The sequence below is a fragment of the Stegostoma tigrinum genome, chromosome 2 (genome assembly GCF_030684315.1).
Source record: "Stegostoma tigrinum isolate sSteTig4 chromosome 2, sSteTig4.hap1, whole genome shotgun sequence".
NCBI classification, from domain to species: domain Eukaryota; kingdom Metazoa; phylum Chordata; class Chondrichthyes; order Orectolobiformes; family Stegostomatidae; genus Stegostoma; species Stegostoma tigrinum.
In genome coordinates this window covers 54,134,636-54,160,245 of record NC_081355.1, presented here as the reverse complement: position 1 = coordinate 54,160,245, position 25,610 = coordinate 54,134,636, and the positions used below count along the sequence as shown (strand labels likewise).

At 39.3% G+C, this 25,610-nt stretch overlaps 1 protein-coding gene across 1 annotated transcript in view; it reads left to right on the top strand.

Moving 5' to 3' along the window:
• The window catches only part of dnah5 (dynein, axonemal, heavy chain 5), a 372,198-nt gene that overhangs the window by 256,942 nt on the left and 89,646 nt on the right, over positions 1-25,610 (top strand). Inside the window, exons 47-57 of the mRNA XM_048562706.2 lie at positions 810-944; positions 3,647-3,769; positions 4,625-4,838; positions 4,975-5,198; positions 6,123-6,321; positions 10,707-10,879; positions 15,374-15,504; positions 16,050-16,203; positions 17,458-17,725; positions 21,762-21,993; positions 25,066-25,180. Of these exons, the coding sequence (XP_048418663.2) occupies positions 810-944; positions 3,647-3,769; positions 4,625-4,838; positions 4,975-5,198; positions 6,123-6,321; positions 10,707-10,879; positions 15,374-15,504; positions 16,050-16,203; positions 17,458-17,725; positions 21,762-21,993; positions 25,066-25,180 (1,968 nt within the window). The remainder of the gene's footprint in view (positions 1-809; positions 945-3,646; positions 3,770-4,624; positions 4,839-4,974; positions 5,199-6,122; positions 6,322-10,706; positions 10,880-15,373; positions 15,505-16,049; positions 16,204-17,457; positions 17,726-21,761; positions 21,994-25,065; positions 25,181-25,610) is intronic.

The following is a 25,610-nucleotide window of genomic DNA, read 5'->3' as shown; positions in this document are numbered from 1 at the left end:
TGCTATTGGAAGGGAATGGAGAAACTTCATCAAAGATTTACTAGGATGTTGGCAAGAATGGAGGTTTTCAAGTATAAAAATAGGCTGGATCAGCTGGGACTTTTTGCAGGAGCATAAGAGGTTGAGAGCTGACCTTATAGAGGTTTATAAAATCATGAGGACATAGATAAGGTGAATAGTAAGGATCTTTTTCCTCGGGTGGGGAGTTCAAAATGAAGGGACATATTTTTAAGGTGAGACGAGAAAGATTTAAAAAGGACATGAGGGTTAACTTTTTAACATAGAGAGTGGTTTGTATGTGAAACAAACTGCCAGAAGAAATGGTCAATGCAGGTACAGTTTGGGAACATGGTCGTTGTGGACTAATTAAACCGAAGGGTCTGATTCCGTGCTGTATGACTCAATGATTCTTTGAATCTATAACTCAGACTTAGTCAATAAAATGTAAAATTATGCTGACCACCTATGTGACTAGTCCAGTTGAATTTCAGTCAGTGACAAATCCAGAATTTGAATAAGATATTCAGCAATGCTAATGTAATGCAATGTCAAGGGGCGACAGCTGGATATCATCCAACAGTTTTGTAGCACAAATTCTGTTTGCCTGTCATTGACCTAAGTCTGAATGTAATTGAGATCTTGCTACATGTAGGCCCAGATTACTTCACTTTGAGGAATTGTAAATGGAACTGAACAATGGAAATCAAATAGTCAAAATGTTGACCACAGATAGGTTTCAGTCTTACATTAAAATCTGTGCTTCATATTGTGCTAGCAGAATGATGACATCTCTGTGCTTTTTCTCATAGGCTGTATTGCTGATTGGTGAACAAGGCACAGCCAAAACAGTGATCATCAAAGGATACCTGTCAAAATATGACCCTGAGTCTCATATGACTAAAAGTCTCAACTTTTCATCAGCAACAACTCCACTAATGTTTCAGGTCAGAAAGAATTTCATATTTGGTCATCTTGTGTTGTAAGTAATCACAATTCACTGTATTAATACTAAAGCAACAGTATTAACAACCCCAATGATTGGGGATACTTTTGAATTTGTTGTAATTGTATACAGAAGCAAAATAGTTTTTTGTTTACTTTTCAATAAGTTATTTCATTTTACAGTTTTCTTTATCAAGTCCCTTTCTCCGATAACATGTACATTACCCAGGGGAGTGAGATAACTACAGGTCTCTGAAAAATGTAAAAATTGAGCGATTAATTTTACAGACAGAGTTTTACAAGTAGTGATATTTTCTGCCGAGGAGAGTCACTTGGCAAGGCGTTCCTGCTCATGCTGATGGTCCTACAAACATGTGGAATTCCATCCTTCACTCTGAAGGATGTAGTTCCTCAGAGAGCTCTATAGGTCCAGCAGCAGCACCAAAAGCAGTGACTAATGCTGGAACTATAAATATTGCAACAATCTAGGCTAAGTGGAGAGTTGGGGTGAGGTGTTGGTGGGGCAGCTGAGTTGGTGATAGAGATGCATCCCTCCTTCATTACACTCAGTGATCTACCAGGTTTCACTTGTCCTCAAATCCCTCCCACTTAAGGGCTTCATTTTGGGGGCAATGATAGATGTGCCACCTAAGACCTACACCCCCCCACCCTACTTAAGGTTGCAAAACAGGTCAAAGTTGGATGAGAATGAGGCCAAAGGCCACTCAAGGAATGTTATATGCTGCTCCCCCCATAAACCCACTGGCAGGAGACTGTAAAATTCTGTCCGAGGCATTTTTTCAGAGGAAGTGGGAGTGTGATAGTGCTACCAAGCAGTGTAGTTTGCAGTACTTTGTTAACTTCAACAAACAAATAAACGTGCCCATTGCTGTATTTTTTATACAACTCTTTATGGGCAGAGGTGTGCTGAATAAGGAGCCTGCTGTTCATCGCTTGTGACAGTGTTAATGATACTTATGCTTTGAGGCTCAGGCTCTTTCTAGGGCGTCTCATGGGATAACAGTAACATCAATCAATCTGCACTCCAAGCCATGGACATTTCCTGTTGCTTCAGAGAGTGCTGCCTATTTTCCAACTGGTGGAATTCCTCATATTCCAAGGCAACATTGACACCTAGTTAACAAAATGTAAGGCTGGATGAACACAGCAGGCCCAGCAGCATCTCAGGAGCACAAAAGCTGACGTTTCAGGCCTGGACCCTTCATCAGAGAGAGGTTGGGGTGAGGGTTCTGGAATAAATAGGGAGAGAGGGGGAGGCGGACCGAAGATGGAGAGAAAAGAAGATAGGTGGAGAGGAGAGTACAGGTGAGGAGGTAGGGAGGGGATAGGTCAGTCCAGGGAAGATGGACAGGTCAAGGAGGTGGGATGAGGTTAGTAGGTAGGAGATGGAGGTGCGGCTTGGGGTGGGAGGAAGGGATGGGTGAGAGGAAGAACAGGTTAGGGAGGCAGAGACAGGCTGGACTGATTTTGGGATGCAGTGGGTGGAGGGGAAGAGCTGGGCTGGTTGTGTGGTGCAGAGTGGGGAGGGGACGAACTGGGCTGGTTTTGGGATGCATTGGGGGAAGGGGAGATTTTGAAGCTGGTGAAGTCCACATTGATACCATTGGGCTGCAGGGTTCCCAAGCGGAATATAAGTTGCTGTTCCTGCAACCTTCGGGTGGCATCATTGTGGCACTGCAGGAGGCCCATGATGGACATGTCATCTAAAGAATGGGAGGGGGAGTGGAAATGGTTTGCGACTGGGAGGTGCAGTTGTTTATTGCGAACCGCGCGGAGGTGTTCTGCAAAGCGGTCCCCAAGCCTCTGCTTGGTTTCCCCAATGTAGAGGAAGCCACACCGGGTACAATGGATGCAGTATACCACATTGGCAGATGTGCAGGTGAACCTCTGCTTAATATGGAAAGTCATCTTGGGGCCTGGGATAGGGCGGAGGGAGGAGGTGTCGGGAGGAGGTAGCACTTCCTGCGGTTGCAGGGGAAGGTGCCGGGTGTGGTGGGGTTGGAGAGCAGTGTGGAGCGAACAAGGGAGCCATGGAGAGAGTGGTCTCTCCTCTCCACCTATCTTCTTTTCTCTTCATCTTCGGTCCACCTCCCCCTCTCTCCCTATTTATTCCAGAACCCTCACCCCATCCCCCTCTCTGATGAAGGGTCTAGGCCCGAAACATCAGCTTTTGTGCTCCTGAGATGCTGCTGGGCCTACTGTGTTCATCCAGCCTCACATTTTGTTGTCTTGGATTCTCCAGCATCTGCAGTTCCCATTATCATTGACACCTAGTTGTAGCTTTTTTTTTGTGTTGTGCTCAAATGCCTACAGAGGTATATCTGATAAAATATTGAATCAAGCAGGTGTAAATTACAGATCACACCTGCATTTATATTCCCCAAAATGATAAGCATGTGTAACTAACTTGCCTGTCTTTTGGTTAAAATCATAGAAATATAGTTCCAGATTTTCTAGTGAGGTATATTTGAATTAAATTACAATGCAGCCCAGAAACTTATCAGGATCTGTGAAGTTTGTTCTTAATTTTCAGCTGAATAGCTGCTTTAGATTTAATCTGGATAAAAATAATTTAAAAACATATAATGTGCTAAAAATATAATTCATGACCAAGTATCAATTATAATTGCATAAAAGTATAGTGAAAGAGTATGAATAATTTTGTATTGACTTTGTGTTGCAGCGCACAATTGAGAGCTATGTTGATAAACGTATGGGTACGACATACGGTCCACCTGCTGGGAAAAAGATGACTGTTTTCATTGATGACATTAATATGCCTGTTATTAATGAATGGGGAGATCAGGTAACTAAGTAAAATTTCTTGTTGCTCATTTTAAACCCTAAAGGATTGTACAATAGTTCATCAACCTACAGAAAGCATGACCCTGATGGTTAATGGAAGCACAGGGCAGGGAACGGATACTATCAACACAGTGTGGAGCTGGCGGAGCACAGCATGTCTAGTAGCATCAGAGGAACAGGAATGTCAATGTTTTGGGTCAGGACCCTTCATCAGAACTGGGTCCCAACCCAAAACATCAACTTTCCTGTTCCTCTGATGCTGCCTGACCTGCTGTGTTCCTCCAGTTCCACATTGTGTTGACTTTGACTCCAGCATCTGCAAATCTTGCTATCTCTGAGGGAACAGATACCTTTGTGGCTTTGAATATCATGGGTACTCACAGGAGCTAGGAAGGGACAGGGGACGATTACTGTAAAGTGGGAGGATGGTCATTAAGTAATGTGCTTGGTTGAAAGCAGGATTGCCATCTGAAGAATGTGAGTTACTAATTCTTATTCCTCTTGGAGTTGCTAACTGTCCTGGTGCAACACTTCACTTACCAGGTCTGAAATACTTTTACCCTTCACTGGAGTAGCCTTCCTTACTGAGAATCACCACAGAGATTATTTTTTCTGCCGGATTCTAAAGTCTTCAGCTGCCCCCTGCTGTTGACTGTGCTGTCTGAAACAAGTCACTATCCAAGACAGTGAATACTTGAACAATATTCCATTCTCCAACATTTACATTCCTTACATTGATGTGTTTGAAAGTTCACAAAAGAAAGTATTTTTCTCACTTACAGATATTTCTTAATAGAGTTGCATTGCACAACTGCGCAGTAAATTCCCAAGACGTTTAACATTGCTCTTAATTTAGATCACCAATGAAATTGTACGACAGCTGATGGAACAGAATGGTTTTTATAATCTTGAAAAACCAGGTGAATTCACAAACATTGCTGATGTCCAGTTCCTTGCTGCAATGATCCATGCTGGAGGAGGCAGAAATGATATACCCCAGCGCTTGAAGAGGCATTTCTCAATTTTTAACTGCACATTGCCTTCAAATTCTTCAATTGATAAGATTTTTGGTAAGAACACCACATGTCATGTTAATTATCCCACCTTCTAATTTGTTTTAAAATGAGGAAAAACCTTTTTTTGAATTCTGGAATTCTATCAAAATAAATAAGCAAAAAGTTTGAGTTTTGATGTTTCTGTTTTCAGGTGTTATTGGACGTGGCCACTATTGCAGTGAGCGGGGCTTCTCTACAGCAGTGAGAACTCTGGTAACCAAACTGGTACCAATGACCCGCAAACTTTGGCAGATGACCAAAGTGAAAATGTTGCCCACTCCAGCCAAGTTTCATTACATCTTTAACCTGAGAGATCTCTCACGGATTTGGCAGGGAATGTTGAATAGCAACTCAGAGGTTGTCACTGATGAAAATGTAAGTGTCATTTCAAAATTCATCTCCTAACAACTTACTTTCATTTTGGGCGAGGAATACATCTCAGGACATAGTGCATGTCAAGGCTGTGATTTTTTGACCATAATAGCAGAAAGCCACGTATGAACTAGAAAATATGAAGCTGAAATGGGAACAGATTTTTTTGATGAATCTGTTAATACAAAAAAATGTGCTGACTATAAACAGTGACAGTCATTGCAAATCATTCAAGAAATCATTTGCAGTGGAATTTGGTTCCAGTGTTGTAATTTTAAAAACTAACACTACACTACATTACTACATTTGAGATACATAGATTTTAAACAATCCCTTAACCTATGAAGTGTGGGTTTGAAAAATTAACATATCATTAGATAGTCTTCTGGAAATGATTTATTATTTAGCGTGAAATTTTTGAATTGAATCGTAGTACCCTGATTTAAGTCATTGCTGTTCAGTTGGGATTTATGTGTTGATGTGGTGTGGAAATAATGCAGCAGCAGCAGTCTTGTATTGTAAACTGTAAACTTTGTACTATAAACCTCACCTGTTCCTCTGTTAGGCATGTGTATCAATGGATCACTTCATGCCACTCTATACTTAACTGAAGGAAATGGAGTAGCTTGAAGCAGAATGTACAACTTGTAAACATGCTCCGCTATCTCACAAACACTAACAGATAGCACTTTGAATGCAAATTACATTTTCCTATCCTGAAATAATACAATGTAACGTGAAGTATACTGATCTTAGCAACAGAAACAAACTTCAATGATTCTGCTTTTATTCTCATGATTTGGGCAAAGGTGAATCCATAATTTAAAATAAATAATCATTACAAGTGGAGATCATTAAAAATAAATTTCTCTTTATTAATTTACATTTACTTGTTCATAAATTATTTGCATTCTATTGTATATTTAGGTGACTCTAAAGCTGTGGAAACATGAATGCAAATGCGTTATAGCTGATCGATTTACAACCCAAGAGGATGTAGCCTGGTTTGACAAAACTTTAGCCAAAGTAGTTGAGAAAGAACTTCAGGAGAAAGCTCTGGCTGCAGTCAATGTCGGAGTCAATGCTTATTTCGTTGATTTCTTACGAGATGCACCTGAATCCACAGGTAATGAAGATATATGAAACATGTAAAAGCTGGTTCATTGAGCCTCTGCCATACTGTTGCATTGCTCACCATGAACCCCACTAAATCCCAACCTGGAATCAGTGTACCAGCGTACAAAGAACGAACCACACAATCTCCTATGAGAGGCAAAGACACAGAGGATGCAAAGTAAAGGCCAGTTAAGAAAAAGGGGTCTTTCTAACTGATCATGCAATCAACCTGGAAGGGATGGTGACTGGGAGAAACACACCTAATACCCAGCTCACTAAACATACTTGTGTTGACTATATTCAGAAATGCACACAGTTCCTTTTTGAATGTTTACAGTGAATTTGCAAATATTACGCACATTAACAAATTGTTCTTTAAACAAACAATTTCCTTTGAAAATACTTCATGGCGTCCAATCTGTGCCTACAGAACTTACATTTATATTCCGAGTCTTCCTGACCCTATCTGAAATAGCTCAGTCACCTTAACCAAATTTAATCTTTTAAATATTTTAAAAAACATAATTAAATCTTCTTGGTGTTTAAGCTTTCGTAGAGTGAAAAGACCCAGATATTTAAGTGTGTTCGGATAATTAACTCTAATGCTCATAAGCTAAGTGTCAATTTAGTCCCTTGAGCCTTTCAGAAAAAGGAATGCAGAACTGAAACCCACAGCCTCAGCCTTTAACCATAGCAGCCAATATCACCTAGAAAAAGAAAGGTACTTTTTATTTCAACTCGATTGTGTCTATTTGCTTTCACAAATAAGAACAGCATGATTAAAATGTACTGTGTAGTAACTGAAAAATGCATTTCACAAGAAAATTAAGGTTTGCGTCTGTCACATTATCTCCTATCAAGAATTTGAGTATAAGGGGTCTAGGTACTGAAACAGATAATTTCTTGTGTCTCCAGACCTCAAAATAGACTCAGCATTTGGTTGACGGTGGTTTTGCAAAATTTTCTTTTGAAGATAACTAGCTCTCCAAAAAAAAGAATCCATGGGGTCAAGGAGACAAGGGGAGAGTGAAACTGGTCTTTTGGGAGGGTTGAGGCAACCTTAACTCATTAAGTTACTCCTACAGTACTTTCTACTAGACCAGGGCAAGTCCAACAAGAGGAGTCAGTTCTGGACAAAGTTTGTGAAAACCAAGCTGGGCAGTTGTGGGTGATATCAATGGGAGAACATTTTGGTCATAATTCTGTAAGATTTAGCATCGGTATGTGTAAGGACAAACATAGCGCAAGACAAGAAGTTTTAGATTTGAAAAAAGACCAATTTTGATAAACCGATGTGATTTGGCAAAATTAGACTAGAAAAAGGTACTTAAAGGTAAATCAATTTCAGAACAATAGGAGGCATTCAAGTGGAGTAAGCTAATATTCCTACAGGGAATTGTAGGATTACTAAATCTAGATTTATAGCACGTCTGCACAACCATTGACTATAACGTTAAAGAAGGAAGGCTGACACCGAAAACCTAAATATAGAAAATGCAGAGGTCAAAAAAAGGAAATAAGGGAAGTAAGGAAAGGCTTTAAACCATAGTGCTAGGTTAAAAGCAACAGGATAGCAAAGCAAAGATACATGCCAAGTAGAGACCAAAGGGCATTGTTCTTTATGAATGTTTTGTGTCTGCACAAAAGAAAATTAAACTTAGACCTTGTCCAGGGCATCCCTGATTTATGAGATCTGACTTACAAATGATCGAACTTATGAACGCTGTCTTATGCAGGGTGTAATTTTAAAGTCCCTGCATAGAAACATCTCTTGTACTTGTGAATGGCTACCTTTTATTGTCCAGCATTGTTTTCTGACTTGCATACAAATCAACTTGCAAAAGGATGCAAGAACAGCACTTGTTTGTAACCCAGGGACTGTTTGTAGTGAAATAAAAGGAATGTGAAGTATTGGAAGTTGTAAATACAGTGAATGAGAAATATTAATGATGGTTTAGCCTCTTTCAATTGGATAAATCACCAGACCCAATTGATTAACCATCAATTCCCAATTTGATCCAGCTGGAGGCTTGGTACAGGAGGACTATAAATGTTTTGAACATTTTTAATCAACTAGTTCATAAATGTTATGACGGACCTCTGGAGCAGGTGGGACTTGAACCCAGACCTCCTGGCCCAGAGTTAGGAACATTACCACTGCACCACAAGAGCCCTAACACAAGTATTTTTAATTAACTCATTTGAACTTCTTTTACACTCATCTCCAGGGTAAGTAGGACCTGAACCTGGACTTCCTTACACTCAGGAAGGGACACTACCATTTCACCACAAGAACCCTCTCTCAATGTTGTGCCATTGTGTAAAGGCCATTACAGGCCAGTCTGATTAACCTTGGTCGTATACAAAATCTCAAGAAATGTTTAAACAAATAACATAAATCATTATTTAGAAAGCCATGCATTAATATAAAGCTCAGCATGGATTGTTAAGGGAAGCTCAAGTCTCATTAGCTTGATTAAATTTTTTGAGACAATTACAAGGAAGGTTGATGGCAGGTTTGTGGTATTTTAAGTAGTCTACACTGAGTTTGTCAAGCTTTTCAGGAGATCCCACATGACACGGTGGTCAAAAAAGTAAGGATGCAATCGATTTCAAGAGCATGGACAAGTACAGTCCAAAATTGATTCAGTAACAAGAAGCAAGTAATAGTGGCTGATATATGTTTTTGGAACTGGAAGACTGCTTCCAGAGACTCTGCAGGGTTTGGTATCAAGTCCCATGCTTTTCATGGTAAGTATTAACGTTGTAAACTTAAAGGCAGATATACAAGTAATTGGTTGTGATTGATAATGAGATAGAAAGTTGTACTCAGAGGAACATCAATAGGTGGAAAGAAATGCTGTGAATGAAATTCAACACATGAGGAGAAGTTTTAAGCAGGGGAACAAGATACAAGAAGATACGCATTAAGCGGCGGGATACTAAAATGTGTAGACATAAAAAGGGACTGTCCGCAGATTACTGAAGGATGCTGGGTAGGTAGGTAAGGTGATGTAATTAGTCAGCATGATGGAGTCTTGCTCACCAGTTGGAGAACTGGCCTGGAATTCCTGTCAATGCCGTGGGAAAGGCCTGATTGCCTTGTGTTCTTCAGAGATGTAAGTTGCCCCATTGGACCTTCATTGACATAAGACCCCAGCAATGGAAGTCCTGCCTGTCGAAAGCATCCAGCCAATCAGATGCCAGGATCAGTGGCAGCTGATAGGTGTCAATTGGCTTATTAATGAATCTAATGAGAATCCAGTGCTTGATAGCCTGGAATCCCATGCCATCCCCTTCTACTTGCTGACTTATTTAGAAAAGGTTTTACAGCTGCTGAGAGACTGGCATGACGCCTCTCCCGCAATTCAATGCACCCAGTCGCCATGTTTCCTGCTGCAACAGGCTTTATTGAAACCAGGGTGAGAAGCCATTCTGGATATTTTTGTTTATTATCTAGGGCATCAAGTAGGAGAACATGGAGATTATCATAAAAATGTACAAAGCACTTGTTCATCCAAAGTTGGAGTACTCTGTGCAGTTCAATCACCCCATTACAGGAAGGATGTGATGGCATTGGAGAGAATGGAGAGGTGATTTAGGAGGACGTTGCCAGGCATCAAAAATTTTAGCTGTACTGAATTTTTGTACAAGCTATGTTTGTTTTTTTTTTAATTTGTATTATAAAGGAGACTCAGGGGAGATTTAATTGAGATGTGTAAATTTATGAGGGGCCTAAGTAGATTGGAATGGAAAGATCTATTTCCTTTAGCAGAGAGAGGTCTATAAAGCGGGGCTTTGGATTCCAAATAAATGGCAGAAGGAATTTAAGGGAGTTGATGTGAAATGTATTCACTCAGCAGGGCAATGGTTGTCTTGAACACACTGCCTGAAATGATGGTAGAAGCAGAAACCCTTTGTTAAAATACCCTGTATTTTTAAAAAGTAGTTTGATATAAATTCAAATGCTGTAATTTACATAGCTATGTAAAGCGGGATTTGGCTGACTAGTTCCTTTTTGCTTTGGCACAGACATGATGGATAGAATGACATCCTGCTTTAAATTTTCTGTGTTCATATATATCAGACTTTCCAATTGCAGCCAATGCTTTAAGGCACCCTACATGATAAAAGTATGTACTAATTAACTTAATTTATGTGACTTCAGGTCTCAGCAGAGGCTTTGGGGTCAGCAAATGTGCTGAGCAAAAGCATCTCTACACTGAGGTACATTTTTCCCTTCGATTTTAGAAGGCGAAGGTGCATTTTGAGCATGAAACCATTAGGATTCTGGACATTGGTAGCTTAATGCTGCTATCAGACCCTAATATGGAAAATGAAAATCCAAAAGTTATTTAAGTTTATACATTCATAAAAGAAAACTTTTTGTTTTAGGAGATGGACCTGAGGACATTGATGTGGATATGCCAAAGACTTATGAGCCTGTTGGAAGTTTTGATCACCTGAAGAATCGACTAAATATGTTTTTGCAGCAGTATAATGACAGCATCCGAGGAGCAGGATTGGACATGGTCTTTTTTAAGGATGCCATGACTCACTTAGTGAAGGTAAAATCATTAAGAGAAAGTGATTGAATTTTTTCGAAATGGCATTAGATAGCTACAGAAAGTTTAATTACTCTATTTGAGGTAGATGGTATGCATCAAATTGAATTAAATTAATAAATGATGTGAAATTATATAGAATTATATAGAATATAGAATAGTTGAAATATAGGACACAAACAAACAAGCTGGTGGAACATTGGAGTACAGGAGTAGGATTAGGCCATTCAGCCTGTTGGGAGTGCTCCACCATTGAATACAATCCTGCCTGATTTTCAATATCTTTTTAGCCACACTATCCCAGAACCCTTTATGCCATTGATAATTTATCAATCTCTCATAGAGTCACAGAGCCATACAACACTGAAACTAGTCCCATTTGTCTGTATTTGGCCCATATCCCTTCCCTATTCATGTACCTGGTCCAATTTTTTTTAAATGTGGTAAAGAATGGGGAAAAGAACTATGCAGTTCACTTTACCTGTATTTCTTCATGATTCTGCGAACTTCGATACAATCACCCATCAACCTCCGAACTCCAGGGAAAGAAATGCTAACCAATAACCTCTCTTTATAATTCCAACTCTCTAGATTTGGAAACATTTTTGTAAGTCTTTTCTGCCGCCTTTCCAACGTAATAATTTCCTTCCTATAGCAGAGCAACCAGAACTGTACACAGTGGCTAAAAGTGGCCTCACCAACATGCTGTACAGCTGCAACATGACATCCCATCTCCTATACTCAATGCTCTGACCAATGAAGGCAAGCATGTCAAACATCTTCTTCACCAGCCTGTCCATCTGTGACATCACTTTCAAGGAACAATATATCTGAACCCCTAGGTCTTTCAGTTTGATGATGCTCCCTAGGGCCCTCCCATTAACTCTGTAAGTGCTGCCCTTGTTTGTCTTACCAAAATGTAATGCTTTGCATTTATCTACATTCAGTGCATTGAGTATAGGAGATAGCAGGAACTGCAGATGCTGGAGAATCTGAGATAACAAGGTGTAGAGCTGAATGAGCACAGCAGGCCAAGCAGCATCAGAGGAGCAGGAAGGTTGACGTTTCAGACCTAGACCCCTCTAGACCTGGTATAGGCCCAAAACATCAGCCTTGCTGCTTCTCTGATGCTGCTTGGCCTGCTGTGTTCATCCAGCTCTACACCTTGTTGTCATTGAGTGTAGGAGTTGGGAGTTCACGTTGTGGCTGTAGATTACATTGGTTCAGCCACTTTTGGAGTATTGCATGCAATTCTGGTCTCTCTCCTATAGGAAAAATGTTGTAAAACTAGAAAAGATTTACAAGGATGTTGCTAGGGTTGGAGGGTTTAAGCTATAGGGAGAGACTGAATAGGCTGGATCTATTTTCTCTGGAGTGTCGAAGGCTGAGGGGTGATCTAATAGAAGTTTATAAAATCATGCAGGGCATCAATAGGATATAAAGGCAAGGTCTTTTCCCTGGAGTGGGGAGTCCAAAATTAGAGGGGCATAGGTTTAAGTTGAGAGTGGAAAGATATAAAAGGGACCTAATGGGCAGCTTTTTCGCACAGAGGTGCATGTATGGAATGAGCTGCCAGAAGTGATGGAGGATGGTACAATTACAACATCTAAAAGGCATTTGGTCGGGTATATGAATTAGAAAGATTTACAGGGATATGGGCCAAATGCTGGAGAATGGGACTAAATTAGCTTAGTTTGTCTGGTTGGCATGCATGAGTTGGACTGAAGGATCTGTTTCCATGCTGTATATCTCTGTGACTGTATGATTCTAAACTCCATCTGCCATTCCTTGGCCCAATGGCCCAGCAGTTCAAGATAGGGTGTTCTCTTAGACTTCTCCACTGACCACTCTGCCACCAATTTTGGTGTCATCTGCAAACTTACCATCCATGCTTCCTATATTCTCATCCAAATCATTTATATAAATGACAACAACAGTGGACGCCGAACTGATCCTAACAGAACACCACTGGCCACAGGTTTCCAATCTGAAAACCAACCTTCTACCACCACTGTCTGTCTCCTAGTATCAAGCTAATTTTATATCTAGTTGTCTAGCTTTTCCTGGATCCCATGTTATCTAATTTTACGAATCAGTCTACCAGGTTCGACCAGGCAGAACCTTGTTGACGCCTTTGCCAAAGGTCATGCAGACAACGTCTACTGATCTGCCGTCATCTATATTCTTGATAAGGTCTTCAAAAAAATGTTAGTTAAGTTTGTGAGACACAACTTTCCACACACAAAGCCATGCTCACTATCTCTAATCAGTTTTTGCCTCTCCCAATGCATGTAAACCCTGTCTTTTAGAATCTCTTCCAACAATTTATCCACCTCATCTGACTCACTGGTCTATAGTTCCCTGAAGTTCCTTGTAACTTTTCTAAACTAAAGGCACAACATTAGCCTTTCAGTCTCTAGCACCTCACCCGTGCCTGTAGATGATACAAACATCTCTGCAATTTCTTCCCTAGCTTCCTGTGATGTTCTGGGATACACTTGATCCTGAAGACTTTTTATACCTTATAAGAGCTCCAGCACCTCTTCTACTGTAATGTGGACTGCATCTTTAAATATTCCCAAAGACTGAGCTTTCAGAGTCTCTGAGTAGGGAATTCATAAAGATTCACAACCTTTTGGGGGAATGAAGCTCTTTTCATCTCAGACTTAAATAGCATTCCTCTTATTTTTAAATGTGCCCTGCCTCGTTCTAGACTCCTTAGTCAGGGGAAACATCTTACATGCATTTACCTTCTCCGTCCCTTTATCTGTTTCGTAGGCTTCAATGAGATCACTGTGCAGTCTTCAAAACTCCAGAGAATATAGCCTCATTTTGGCCACCTTCTGTTCATACGACAGTTCCACCATCTGGGAATCTTCATTGTATTCCCTGTACAGCAATTATATGTGTCCAGATGTAAGGAAATAGGTTGCTATACAATTGGAGACTAGGAGTGACCCATTTGAAGTTAATGAATAGTCATGAGCAAGTTTCATGGAACTATTTATGCAATGGGGACGGCAAGTTATATTACAGAATCAAAGGGTCCAGACCCGAAACGTCAACGATCCTGCTCCTCTGGTGCTGCTTGGCCTGCAGTGTTCATCCAGCTCTACACCTTGTTATCTCACACACTTCATAATTTTTTTTGTGAAGTGAGATTTTAGGCATGTTACTCAGGCAGTCATGGTCATTCTTTAGTGCCTCCCCTCACTCCGCCCCCAGTGCCACAAGCTGTCTCCCTCTCCTTCTCCACTTTGAAGTAAGTTAAATTGCATAGATTGTGTGCCTGTAAATCAGTGTTAATGACCTGTAATTCAGTGTTAATGAACTTGAGCCTAAAAAAAAAGGAAAACGCCTCAGAAGCTGCTTGACTCCATATCAGTACTGAAAACCTTTTATAGGTACAGAAAGTGCTTAACTATCCCTCACCTCCAAAACGCATACTTTAAGCCCTCAAGTCAGGGTAGAAATAGGCTGAGACAAGTGTGATGATTATGGCATTGATTGGTTTAAATAAAAAAGCTAGGCAGTTCAATGTATGAGTTAGTTTATCTTGATGAAAATATATTACTGTGCTGTTTCTCCTTTCCCATTTTGATTCAGTGGCAGCATTTTTTTCTCTGATTCAGTCAAACTTCACTCCAAATGCCCATAAGTGTGTAGTCCTGGCTAACACTTGAGCACAGTCCTATAATAGTTGTAATGTTCAAGATAGCATCTTTCAACTAAGATGTTAATCCGAAGCTCTGTCTCAGCTACAGAGCAAAAGAACTCATAGTACTATTAAACTAATGGTAGATAAGTGCTTCTAGCACTTTTCTCTCACTCAGCATATCTAAATCAGACTATCATTAATGATTGTCTCAATCTTTTGCAAATCTTCTTGTGCACAAATTACATACTGTTTTTTCCCTTCTTTATCTTTGAAACACTTTAGAAAATCATGATGCCATCAGGACTTTATGTAAGTGAAAGTGGTGCCAATCTTTGGAACACCAGGAATTGTCCATGCAGACCTCTGCAATTAGCTCACTTATCTTTGCTCCTCTGCATAGGATCATACAATTTTATTACATGGAAGGATGCATTTTAGCCTTCTGAAATGTCAATTCTGCTTTGTCTCCACAGATGCTGTCAGACCTGGTGTGATTTTCCAGCAATTTCTGTTTTCATTTCTGATTTCTGGCATCTATAGTTCTTTGTTTATTTTCCCCTTTCAGCTTAATGTGCTTGTGTGATTTATCCAAATTAGTCCTAGACTCCTGATTCATATTTATCACCATGAAAACTAGACCTCTTCAAGTACATGCCTTTCAACAGTTCCTTTGGGATATGCTTCCACCCCACTTTCAAGTCGTGTGTTCCCTATATTAGCAACCTTCTTAGGCAGAGAATAGAGCACACATAATTTGTATTTTTCTGTCCAGGAGAAAAGCATTTTTTGCTGAACTCGTACATAAAACAACACATTTAAATTATTTGTTTTATCGCTAGATTTCACGCATTATCCGCACACCTCGTGGGAATGCATTGCTTGTTGGAGTAGGTGGGTCAGGCAAGCAAAGTTTGACCAAACTGGCATCCTTTATTGCCGGATACAAGACATTCCAAATCACACTAACAAGGTAAGGTACAAGCATTTTTCATTGCCCTTTTAACATTTATTTGAATATTTACTCCGTCAAGAGACTCAATTTGCCCATAAGACAATAATAATGAATGAGGATGAAATATTCGAGAATCATTTAGAAAGTAATATTCAACAGCTTTGAAACTTCTAATTTTGTTATCATAAAACTTCAAAATGAATGCAGTGTAGTTTTGAAAAGAGTGATATTCAATTTTGGTTTGCTTGTGATAATTAATGGTGAATTTTAACACTTTTCATCTAATGATGCTATAACTGAATAAAACATAAGGTTAATTAGCAATATTATCAAATTTGTGTTCAAATTTCAACTTTTCATATATACATAATTTTAACACATCACTCTGTACTGAACATGCACTGAAATTAATACTTTAACCATTAAAAAGGGGAGGATACAGTGATGTTAATAATCCTGATGGGCACGATATTGCTGATTGAGTGTTTCAGCTGAATGCTTCGATGTTTCATAATGTGGTAATTCTTTAAAAGAAGTTAATTGTTTCTACAATCTTACTTAAGATCATACAATAGCTGTAACCTGATGGAAGATTTGAAGGTTTTATACAAAACTGCAGGTCATCAAGGCAAAGGAACGACTTTTATATTTACAGATAATGAGATAAAAGATGAATCTTTTCTTGAATACATGAACAATGTTTTATCATCTGGAGAGGTAATTTAATTTAATACTTGGACGTAAGCGAATACATACGGTGTGTGTCGTACTTATTATAATGCAATATATTTTAGCTTGCGTAATATTATTGCTAAATATCTAGTCTGCATGTAATTCTCATGTTGTTTTAAAAAACTTGAAATTTCAAGACTGATGCACAATTTAAAATAATATATTTAATGCTGTACAAAGTGTGCCTTATGATCATATGTGCATTTGTAACAAAGGTAAATGAGAATCTGCTGGTGTTTTGGACAGATAATATGTTTATGGCTTTATTAAACTGACGCTGCTAAGCCTGACAAGCTGGTTTTCCCTTCCTGTAAACTTGCTTACTGTACCTCTTTACACAAAGTCAGCTGGGTTCAATATTTTAGTGGCACTTTAAGCCCATTGGTTTTGATTTGTAAGATGAACCATGTAAGACTTGGCGAGCACGAGGGGGCATAGCTTTAAATTGAGGGGTGAAAGATATAGGACAGATGTCAGAGGTAGTTTCTTTACTCAGAGAGTAGTAAGGGAATGGAACGCTTTGCCTGCAACGGTAGTAGATTCGCCAACTTTAGGTACTTTTAAGTCGTCATTGGATAAGCATATGGATGTACATGGAATAGTGAAGGTTAGATGGGATTCAGATCGGTATGACAGGTCGGCACAACATCGAGGGCCAAAGGGCCTGTACTGTGCTGTAATGTTCTATGTTCTATGTGTCTTCTAATCAGTAATAGTTCATGCACACCAAAAATTCTAATATTTGAGTCACACCCATGAAGCATCTAATCCAAGTGGTTACTCAACAAAAAAATCTACTTATTTACTCCAATGCAGAAGCTCGTGGATTAAGTGATTTCACCTGCAACAGGGTGGTTAGTGTGAACCTTGCAAGTAATGGGACATACTAGGTGTATTGTTTGCAGAGTAGATCTTAGATTTTGATTCCAATTATAGAATGAAATGGATATCATGCATTGTACCATTACAATTTCTTCAATACCAATATGAGTGGCAAATATTTTAGAGGGCAGCATGATGACTGCATTGTTAGCATTGCTGCCTAACAGCGCCAGGGGACCCAGGTTCGATTCCACCCTCAGGTGACTGTCTGTGTGGAGTTTGCACTTGTTTCCTATGTATGGCAAAACAATTTTGAAGTGCCATATGATAAACTCCTGGCTCTATTTCTTATTTTGTAATTTAATATTTGCTGTTATTGTGGAATCATCAACTTAATATTTATTACTTTGATCCTAGGTCTCTAACCTATTTGCTCGAGACGAGTTGGATGAGATGACTAGTGACTTAGTATCTGAAATGAAGAAGGAATACCTTCGCAGGCCACCAACTGGTGAAAATCTCTATGACTTTTTTATGAGTAGAGTTCGTCAGAATCTTCACATAGTACTTTGCTTTTCACCGGTGGGAGAGAAGTTCCGAAATCGAGCACTGAAGTTTCCAGCCCTTATTTCAGGCTGCACCATGGACTGGTTCAGTCGTTGGCCAAAAGATGCTCTTGTTGCTGGTGAGTCTGGCTACAATAGAGAAAGTCAAAAAAGTTACTCTTTATCCAAAATTCTAATTGGTTAAAGTTTACCAAAATTATTCCAAATATCTATTTAGTCAGTATTGTAGAACAGGAAAGGAAATGTTCTGACAGGGAACCTTTGATCTGAGCACTGAAGACAGTTCACATATCTTAAAACAGACTTCAAGTATGCCAAAGTGTGACGTAAACTAAGGGAAGCATGAATTTGAATTCCACGAATTTTGACTGCCACATCTCCAAGTTTAGCATTCTGTAATGTCTACATTATTCCAGTAGCAAGTTTTGAGAAGATTTGTAGCTCATATTGAGGTTCTGGATGTGAGTTTGCTCACTGAGCTGGAAGGTTAGTTTTCAGACGTTTCGTCACCATTCTAGGTAACATCATCATTGAGCCTCCGGTGAAGCGCTGGTGTTATGTCCCGCTTTCTATTTATCGGTTTAGGTTTCCTTGGGTTGGTGATGTCATTTCCTGCATTGGTGATGTCATTTCCTGTCATTTTTCTCAGGGGATGGTAGATGGGCTCCAAATCAATGTGTTTGTTGATGGAGTTCCGGTTGGAATGCCATGCTTCTAGGAATTCTCGTGTGTGTCTCTGTTTAGCTTATCCTAGGATAGATGTGTTGTCCCAATCAAAGTGGTGTCCTTCCTTATCTGTATGTAAGGATACTAGTAATAGTGGGTCATGTCTTTTTGTGGCTAGTTGATGTTCATGTATCCTGGTGGCTAGCTAGAAAATGACATCACCAACCCAAGGAAACCTAACACAGGAAATGACATCACCAACCCAAGGAAACCTAAACAGATAAATAGAAAGCAGGACATAACACCAGTGCTTCACCGGAGGCTTACTAATGATGTTACCTAGAATGGTGACGAAACATCTGAAAACAAACCTTCCACCTCAGCTAGCAAACTCACATCCATTATTCCAGTAGGTTACTTTTATTTACATGCAGACTCTTTGTAATCGTTAACATCATTTATTATCAATGTCACCATTATCACAATGATCTCCATCTTGCATCCCACACCCACCCACACACATCTAAATCTCATGATTGAGATGTTCTGGAACTCCAACAGAACCCTATCTAATTCATTTGTTCGTCACCAGGGTAACGGTGATGTACCATGTCTGGAATTGTTTTATGCTTCTGCGTACCATCTGATACATTATCATAATGGTTGTTCCCAAAACCATGTCATAATCAAATTTGGTCCCACTTCTTGGCTCAAGTTAGATCATGCCTTCCTCATCCTCCTCGATATCTCTTCAGGTGTTCTGCCTACATAAAATCTCAGTTTATCTGTTTTACTGATGCCATGGCATATGACTTTCCTGTCCCTTTTTGCCCTGACTGCAAAGTTGACAGAGTTTTCACCCTGTATCAAAAGTCACATCACATCTGCTGCTCTTTGCTTTGGTTCTTCTCTAGCTGTTTAACCTTCTCATGTCTTGAGGGGCTCTGTTTGGTCTGAGGTTGTGTTAATAAACAGAAACATCCATTTTCAAGCTCATCCCCATTAACAGTTTTGTTGGCATGTAACTACTACTCATTGCTGTTGCTCTGTAACTGAGTAATAGTAATTCTCACTTACAGTTCTTACAAATCAGTGACTTCACGATCTTGACTGCTCTGTGTATCTCTCCATTTTACTGAGGATAGAATGGAGAACTTATCACTTGGTTGATGTCTGCCTCCGAACTGGACTTACTGAAATCCTTATTCACTAAAAGAAGCCCATTGTTTGATAGTAATTCTTCCAGGAAACCAGATCTCACTAAGATCCTTTACACTGCTGTGATCACTGTGGTTGAGTGAATTCTTGCTGCTTCAGTCCATCTTGAATAATAGTTGACTAGAACTAAATACATCTTCCCCCAAAAATCAAAGAGCTGTTCTTAGCTATTCCCATGACTTTTCTGGAAATCTTGTTGAAGTAGTTGGCTCTAGAAGTACTTGGTTCAATATGGGCGGAGGTTGGCATGAAAAAATGTTTTCCCATATCTTATTTGAAGTGCCTGCACAGATTGATGCACTTTGTGATACATAGATGTGTCCCATAGAATTTGTGTAGAACTTCCAGGGTTGGCATCGTGACTCAGTGGTTAGCACTGCTGTCTCACAGTGCTAGGGACCTGAGTTTGATTCCACTCTCAAGCGATTGTCTTGTGGAGTTTGCGCATTCTCCCCGTGTCTGCATGGGGTTTCCTCCAGGTGCTGTGGTTTCCTTCCACAGCCCAAAGATGTACAGGTTAGATGGATATGATATGCTAAATTGCTCATAGTGCCCAGGGATATGTAGGTTAGTTGGATTAGCCAGAAGAAATGCAGGGTTATAGGGATAGATTAGGTGGTTTGAGTCTGGATGTATGCTGTTCAGAGGGTTGGTGCAGACTCAATGGGCTGAATGGCCTGATTCAAACCGTAGCAATTCTGTGATTCTCTTCCCATCAACTGTGGTACAGCCATTCTGTGGTCCTGCTCCAATAAATCTGCTGTTGTTGTCAAATGTTGCTTCTGCTCATTAGAATCAGCACGTGGTCTGCTGGACTATATTTTGACTACTGTTGCAGACAGAGTTGTTTGATCTTTCTACACATGTTGCTAGATTTTCAACAGCAAAAATTTGTCTGAGTTTGAACGAAGTTGTTGGTAAATTGTTGATCAAACCGTAGAATAAGACTGTACTACTTCTACAAGAATAAGATCTACATTTTCTGCTTTATTTGCTGCTGATCCCCATAATGTTGCCAGAGACATGTGGTTCATCTCTGATTTCATTCCCGTAAGTTGGTCGGTGACCCTTTCCTATCCCACTTTGAAGCTCTGTAATTGAAACCTCTGGGATCCTGTCCTGGCTTCAGAGTCTTCCGAAACCAGCTGTGTCCTCTGAGCTCTGTTTTAACCTCAGATCTTGGCTTTGGTGGATTTTTTTTTACCATGGCTGCTATCATGCTTTGTCTTGTGCTTTAAGCCAGTACGGCTACCTGTGCATTGAAATACCGATCAGAAGAATCTGGGAGTGTGAATGTCTGCTCGTTCACTGTCTCTGAAGTTGCTTCCTCCATGTCTTTGAGTAAGGCTCTTTCGTTCCTTTTGTACCCTGACAACCTTTTATTTATATCTGTACACAGCAAGTTGTCAAACGCAGCTCTATTGTCTAAGATCTTTCTTGTCACGTGCTTATTATGGACTGGTGACATCTCTCTCACTAATGTTGCAGTTATGTTATCAGTTATATCATCATAATTTACATGAATCCCATTATACCTCATCATGTATGCATACATAAATAGAAGTATAACTTTCACAATAGCTGCAGAGAACAGAAATATGTCTGCTTATTTGCATTAACCCAGAAAATGCTGGAAAAATACTCAGTAGTTTAGGCAGCATCTGTACAGGAAGAGCAGAGATTTCACGACTGTTCAGAACTGGAAAAACTGAGGGATGTTATAGGTGTTGAGCAAAGAATTAAATAAGATCAAAAGGAAGTTTTGTGGTAGCATGGACGTCAGGGCAGTTGAATGACAGAAGAGGCCTTCCTTCAGGGCCAAGGGACAAGCAATGTGGCAGGGAAAGCAACAAAGAAGTAAAGCTAAATAAAAACCTAAAGAACTGTGGATGCTGTAAATTCGGAACAAAAACAAAGTTGCTGGAGAAGCTCAGCGGTTCTGGCAGCATCTGTGAAGGGTAAAACAGAGTTAATGTTTCAGGTCCAGTGACCCCTCCACAGAATTATGTGTGTGAAAGAAATAGAGATGTTTTGCACCCAGAAAATCTAGCAAAATTGACATTGATTGGAATCGAGAGAAAACATTCCACTGATTAAAGTCATATGCAACAGAAGGGAAGACAGTTGTGGCTTTTGAAGGTCAATTATCTCTTTGCAGTATGAAGTTGACAAAACTTAACAAGTGCATTGTTTTATTTCTACCTTCTGACTTACCCGAGGACAATTCAATTTGTGTTCTAATAAATTGGAACTTTTTATTGCTTTTAACAGTGTCTGACCATTTCTTATCTTCATTTGGAGTTGACTGCACCACTGAGATCAAAAGAGAAGTGGTTGAGTGCATGGGATCCTTCCAAGATGGTGTGGCTGAGAAATGTGTGGACTATTTCCTAAGATATCGCCGATCTACCCATGTGACGCCGAAATCTTATCTCTCATTCATTCAAGGATATAAAGCAATCTACAAAGAGAAACATTCTGAGGTCCAAACATTAGCTAATAGGTAGGAATTCAACATCAAACTCTTATTAACGAAATAAAATTCATACCATAAAATGTTGCTGTTTGAACTGACTTTCACACCTGGACTTCCCTTTAGTGTATTATTTGTAAATAGTTTGCCAGAAGGTGGATGGAAAAAGCTGGAGCCAGGCAGGAAGGAGCAAGGAATGCTATTCACAACATCTATGAAGTTGTAACATGGGCTGGTTTATGTATGTTTTCTTTTCTTTGCTTTGTAGAGTAATGTGAATGTTGTGCCTAGCATTTGGATAGTGGGGCAGTCTTAGAATGGGTACAGCACAGAAGCAATCCATTTAGCACACTTTATTCCTGCTGACTTATTGTGAGACCAACTCAATGTGCTATGCAACCTCACCCTTGTCTCAAAACTTTGCAAGTTCTTACTCTTCACATGTTTATCTAATTCCCCTTTGAATGCTACAGTTGTATCTGCCTCTGCTCTCAGTTAGGGCATTCCCAATTTTGACAATTCCCCATGATACAAAAATGTTACCATTGATCCTTTGGTTAATCATTTTATTTCAGTGTCTTCTGGTTCTTGACAGCTTCATTAATGAGAACAGTTGGGCTAAATTTTTGTCAAGCACATGGATACTGTGAGTCAGGAATTTTCCTGACACCACAATCCAGTCTTGAAGGAAACTGTCTGCCCTAATGATGGCTGGGAGGCAGGCATAAGGCTGCAACAGTTTCTGCTTTTCAATCCCCTTTTAGATTTGTGGCCTCTCCTCTCCCGTTTCTTCCTAAAAAAATGTAGAGCTTCAGACTTCCCAGCATCAGATTTCATCTGGCACCTCTTTACCCATTCTACTATCCTGTTTGTATCATCTTGAACTATATAATTATCCTGAACTATATAATTATCCTTCTCATATTTCATAATATTTCCATGTTTCATTTTGTTTATAAATATTGGGGTTGTGATCTGCTCACTGAAATCAAGGAAAAAAGTATGTTTAATAGTATTAGTACTAACCCCTTTAGGAACGCTATTGTATGCCTTCCTCCAGTTGCAAAGAAAATGCCCTATACTCTGATTCCTGTTATTTAGCCATCTTCAAACTCGTGTCCTTTTTACTGCATGGACTTACAGTTTTGTTGCCGAGTCCATTATATGACACTTTCTCAAATACGTTTTGGAATTCCATACATGGCACACCTGCTAGAGTTTGTTATTCAGGACCTGGGGATGGTGAGGCAAGAGATGCATTTACCTCATCAGCATCACTCAATGTGGCATTAAGTCAAGCAACCTCCTGGACATTAATCATCTGAAATGGTATGCAATTGTGGACTTAGATTATCCCAGAATATAGCTGATGTAAAATGTGGATTTCCTTTTCTGGGTGCATGACAAATATCCTACTGTAAAGACTGAAATCTCACAGGGGAATTGTTCAAATAATAAACCACTGACTACCTCCAGAAAAAACTTACAAAAACTGTAACTATTGATCAACACAACACGGACAAGCAGCCCATTAAAAACTATGGCCCTGACGCAAGCTAATCATAGAAAGGGAGATTCATGTGTACTTGGAAAGAAATTTGAAGCTTCATGGCCCTGAAGATTTTGAAGTTACAAATGGTCAGCTGATTAGACATGCAGAGAATGCAGATATAATGTTCGGAAAATAATAGTGGCAAAACATATCATCATCAAACGGATTAGGATGAAGGCCCACCCACCGTCCATCTATTGTACATGTTATATGGTTGTTATACAACAGATAGATCTTGATGCACCTTTTTCCAAGATGCCATCAAGTTACTCAAGAGCAGATACTCGAGGATTCAGAGCACCAGAAGTCTTAATGCCATCTCCAAATCAGATATCAGCAATTAATATGTGTTCCGGAGGAGATATCTTGTTCCTGCTTGATATCTATTTTTTGAAACCAGTGATTTAGCTATATTTTGCACAGATCATGACTGTTACTGGATTGAAAGAAACCATTCTGGCTGCTAGATCATTTGGTAAGATTGTTTCAAGTAACCAGGAATGTCCAAAATCGTATTTGAAAATTCCAAAAAACTCAGAAATACATTGCTTAAATGAAACTGAACATAAAGAATAATCCAAGGCAGGGTTAGGTATTACTGGCAATGTCCCAGGTCTGGATACAAGGAATGATGAAAAGAAGGAAAAGACAGATTACTTGACATACAGACAGGACTCTCCCAGCTAGCTAAGAAAGTTCAAGCAGAATATTCAGCAGGACTCTGATTTCAAGCAAGCAGGCAGATGACTGATACAATGACCTGAAATCAAGTTCCTGACTGAGCACATGACTTTCCTGGTGTGCTCTTGCTTTTTTTAATTCAGAAAGGGTTTTGATGTTTCCCGTTATTTGAAGGTGCGTAACTTCATTGTGATAATAAATCACATGTGCTTATAATGTGGGATGAACACAATAGTAACAATTGCCCATTTTAGCACATTTGTTGACTTTTTAATATCAAAGAATGTTAAATCAACCAACTTCATCTTAATCCAGCCTTGAAGTTTATTTTCTTCCCCACACATGCTTGACCATTGTCATTCTGTAGCCTTCTTCTTTCAAACTTGTTGCTTTTCTTTGAGTGATTAATGGCCAGACTGCCTTTTAAATAAACGTGTGCATCATTACATTATCTAGTATTAGATTTTTTGTGTTTTTTTTCTATTTTTGCCTTTTCATACTGGTCTTTTCAGACAAAATGTGGCAGTCTTACCTAGACTCAATTGTCAAGATATTGGTCAAACACATTCCTGAGGAGTTCAGTTATTGTTTGCAGTAACATTTATTGATAGCAGCAGTAACATAGTCTGTCACATAATGAAATGCAGAATGAATTGAACAGTTTCTTGGTTGAAGAGTCTGGAAAAATGGACGTGGTATCAGAGCATAACATCAGTCATTCAGGATTGAGATGAGGGAAGAATTTCTTCTGTCAGAGAGTGGTGAATACTTGGAATGCTCTATCTCGGTACATTATTAATTCAAACAGAGTATTGAACCAAAATGTTTTGCCAAGCCATCTATAGAATAGAAATTTATTTTTTCTATAGAATGAATACTGGCCTCGAAAAACTGAAGGAGGCCTCAGAATCAGTGGCTGCACTAAATAAAGAACTTGAGGTGAAGGAGAGAGAGCTACAAGTAGCCAATGCTAAGGCTGACATGGTATGTACTTGTAATAAATAATATTCATAGAAATTGTCTGATTTTTTTAACTATGCTTCATTGGCCGTTTATTTAAAATCTTATGACATCATATGTCTCCAGGGCAAAATAATCGTGATTGTTGTAGGTTGTGGTGTAATATTCAACCTGGCATACATGATGGCAAATAAAATGCCATATTTCTGGCACCAACATGCATGTTTAGACATATACTTGGCATGTAAGTTGACTGCATACTTTTACTGAGAATAAAGGACTTTAGCCCAGTTGCATAATTATCGGTGTGAAACACATAATTTTTAAAAAAATATTTGTATGATAGCATGAGTTCATGAGGACTATGAGGAAACATCACTGAGCATTGAATTTACATGAAAATAGATCATTTATAACTTAAATGAAATCGTTAATTGAAACCACATTGATAATT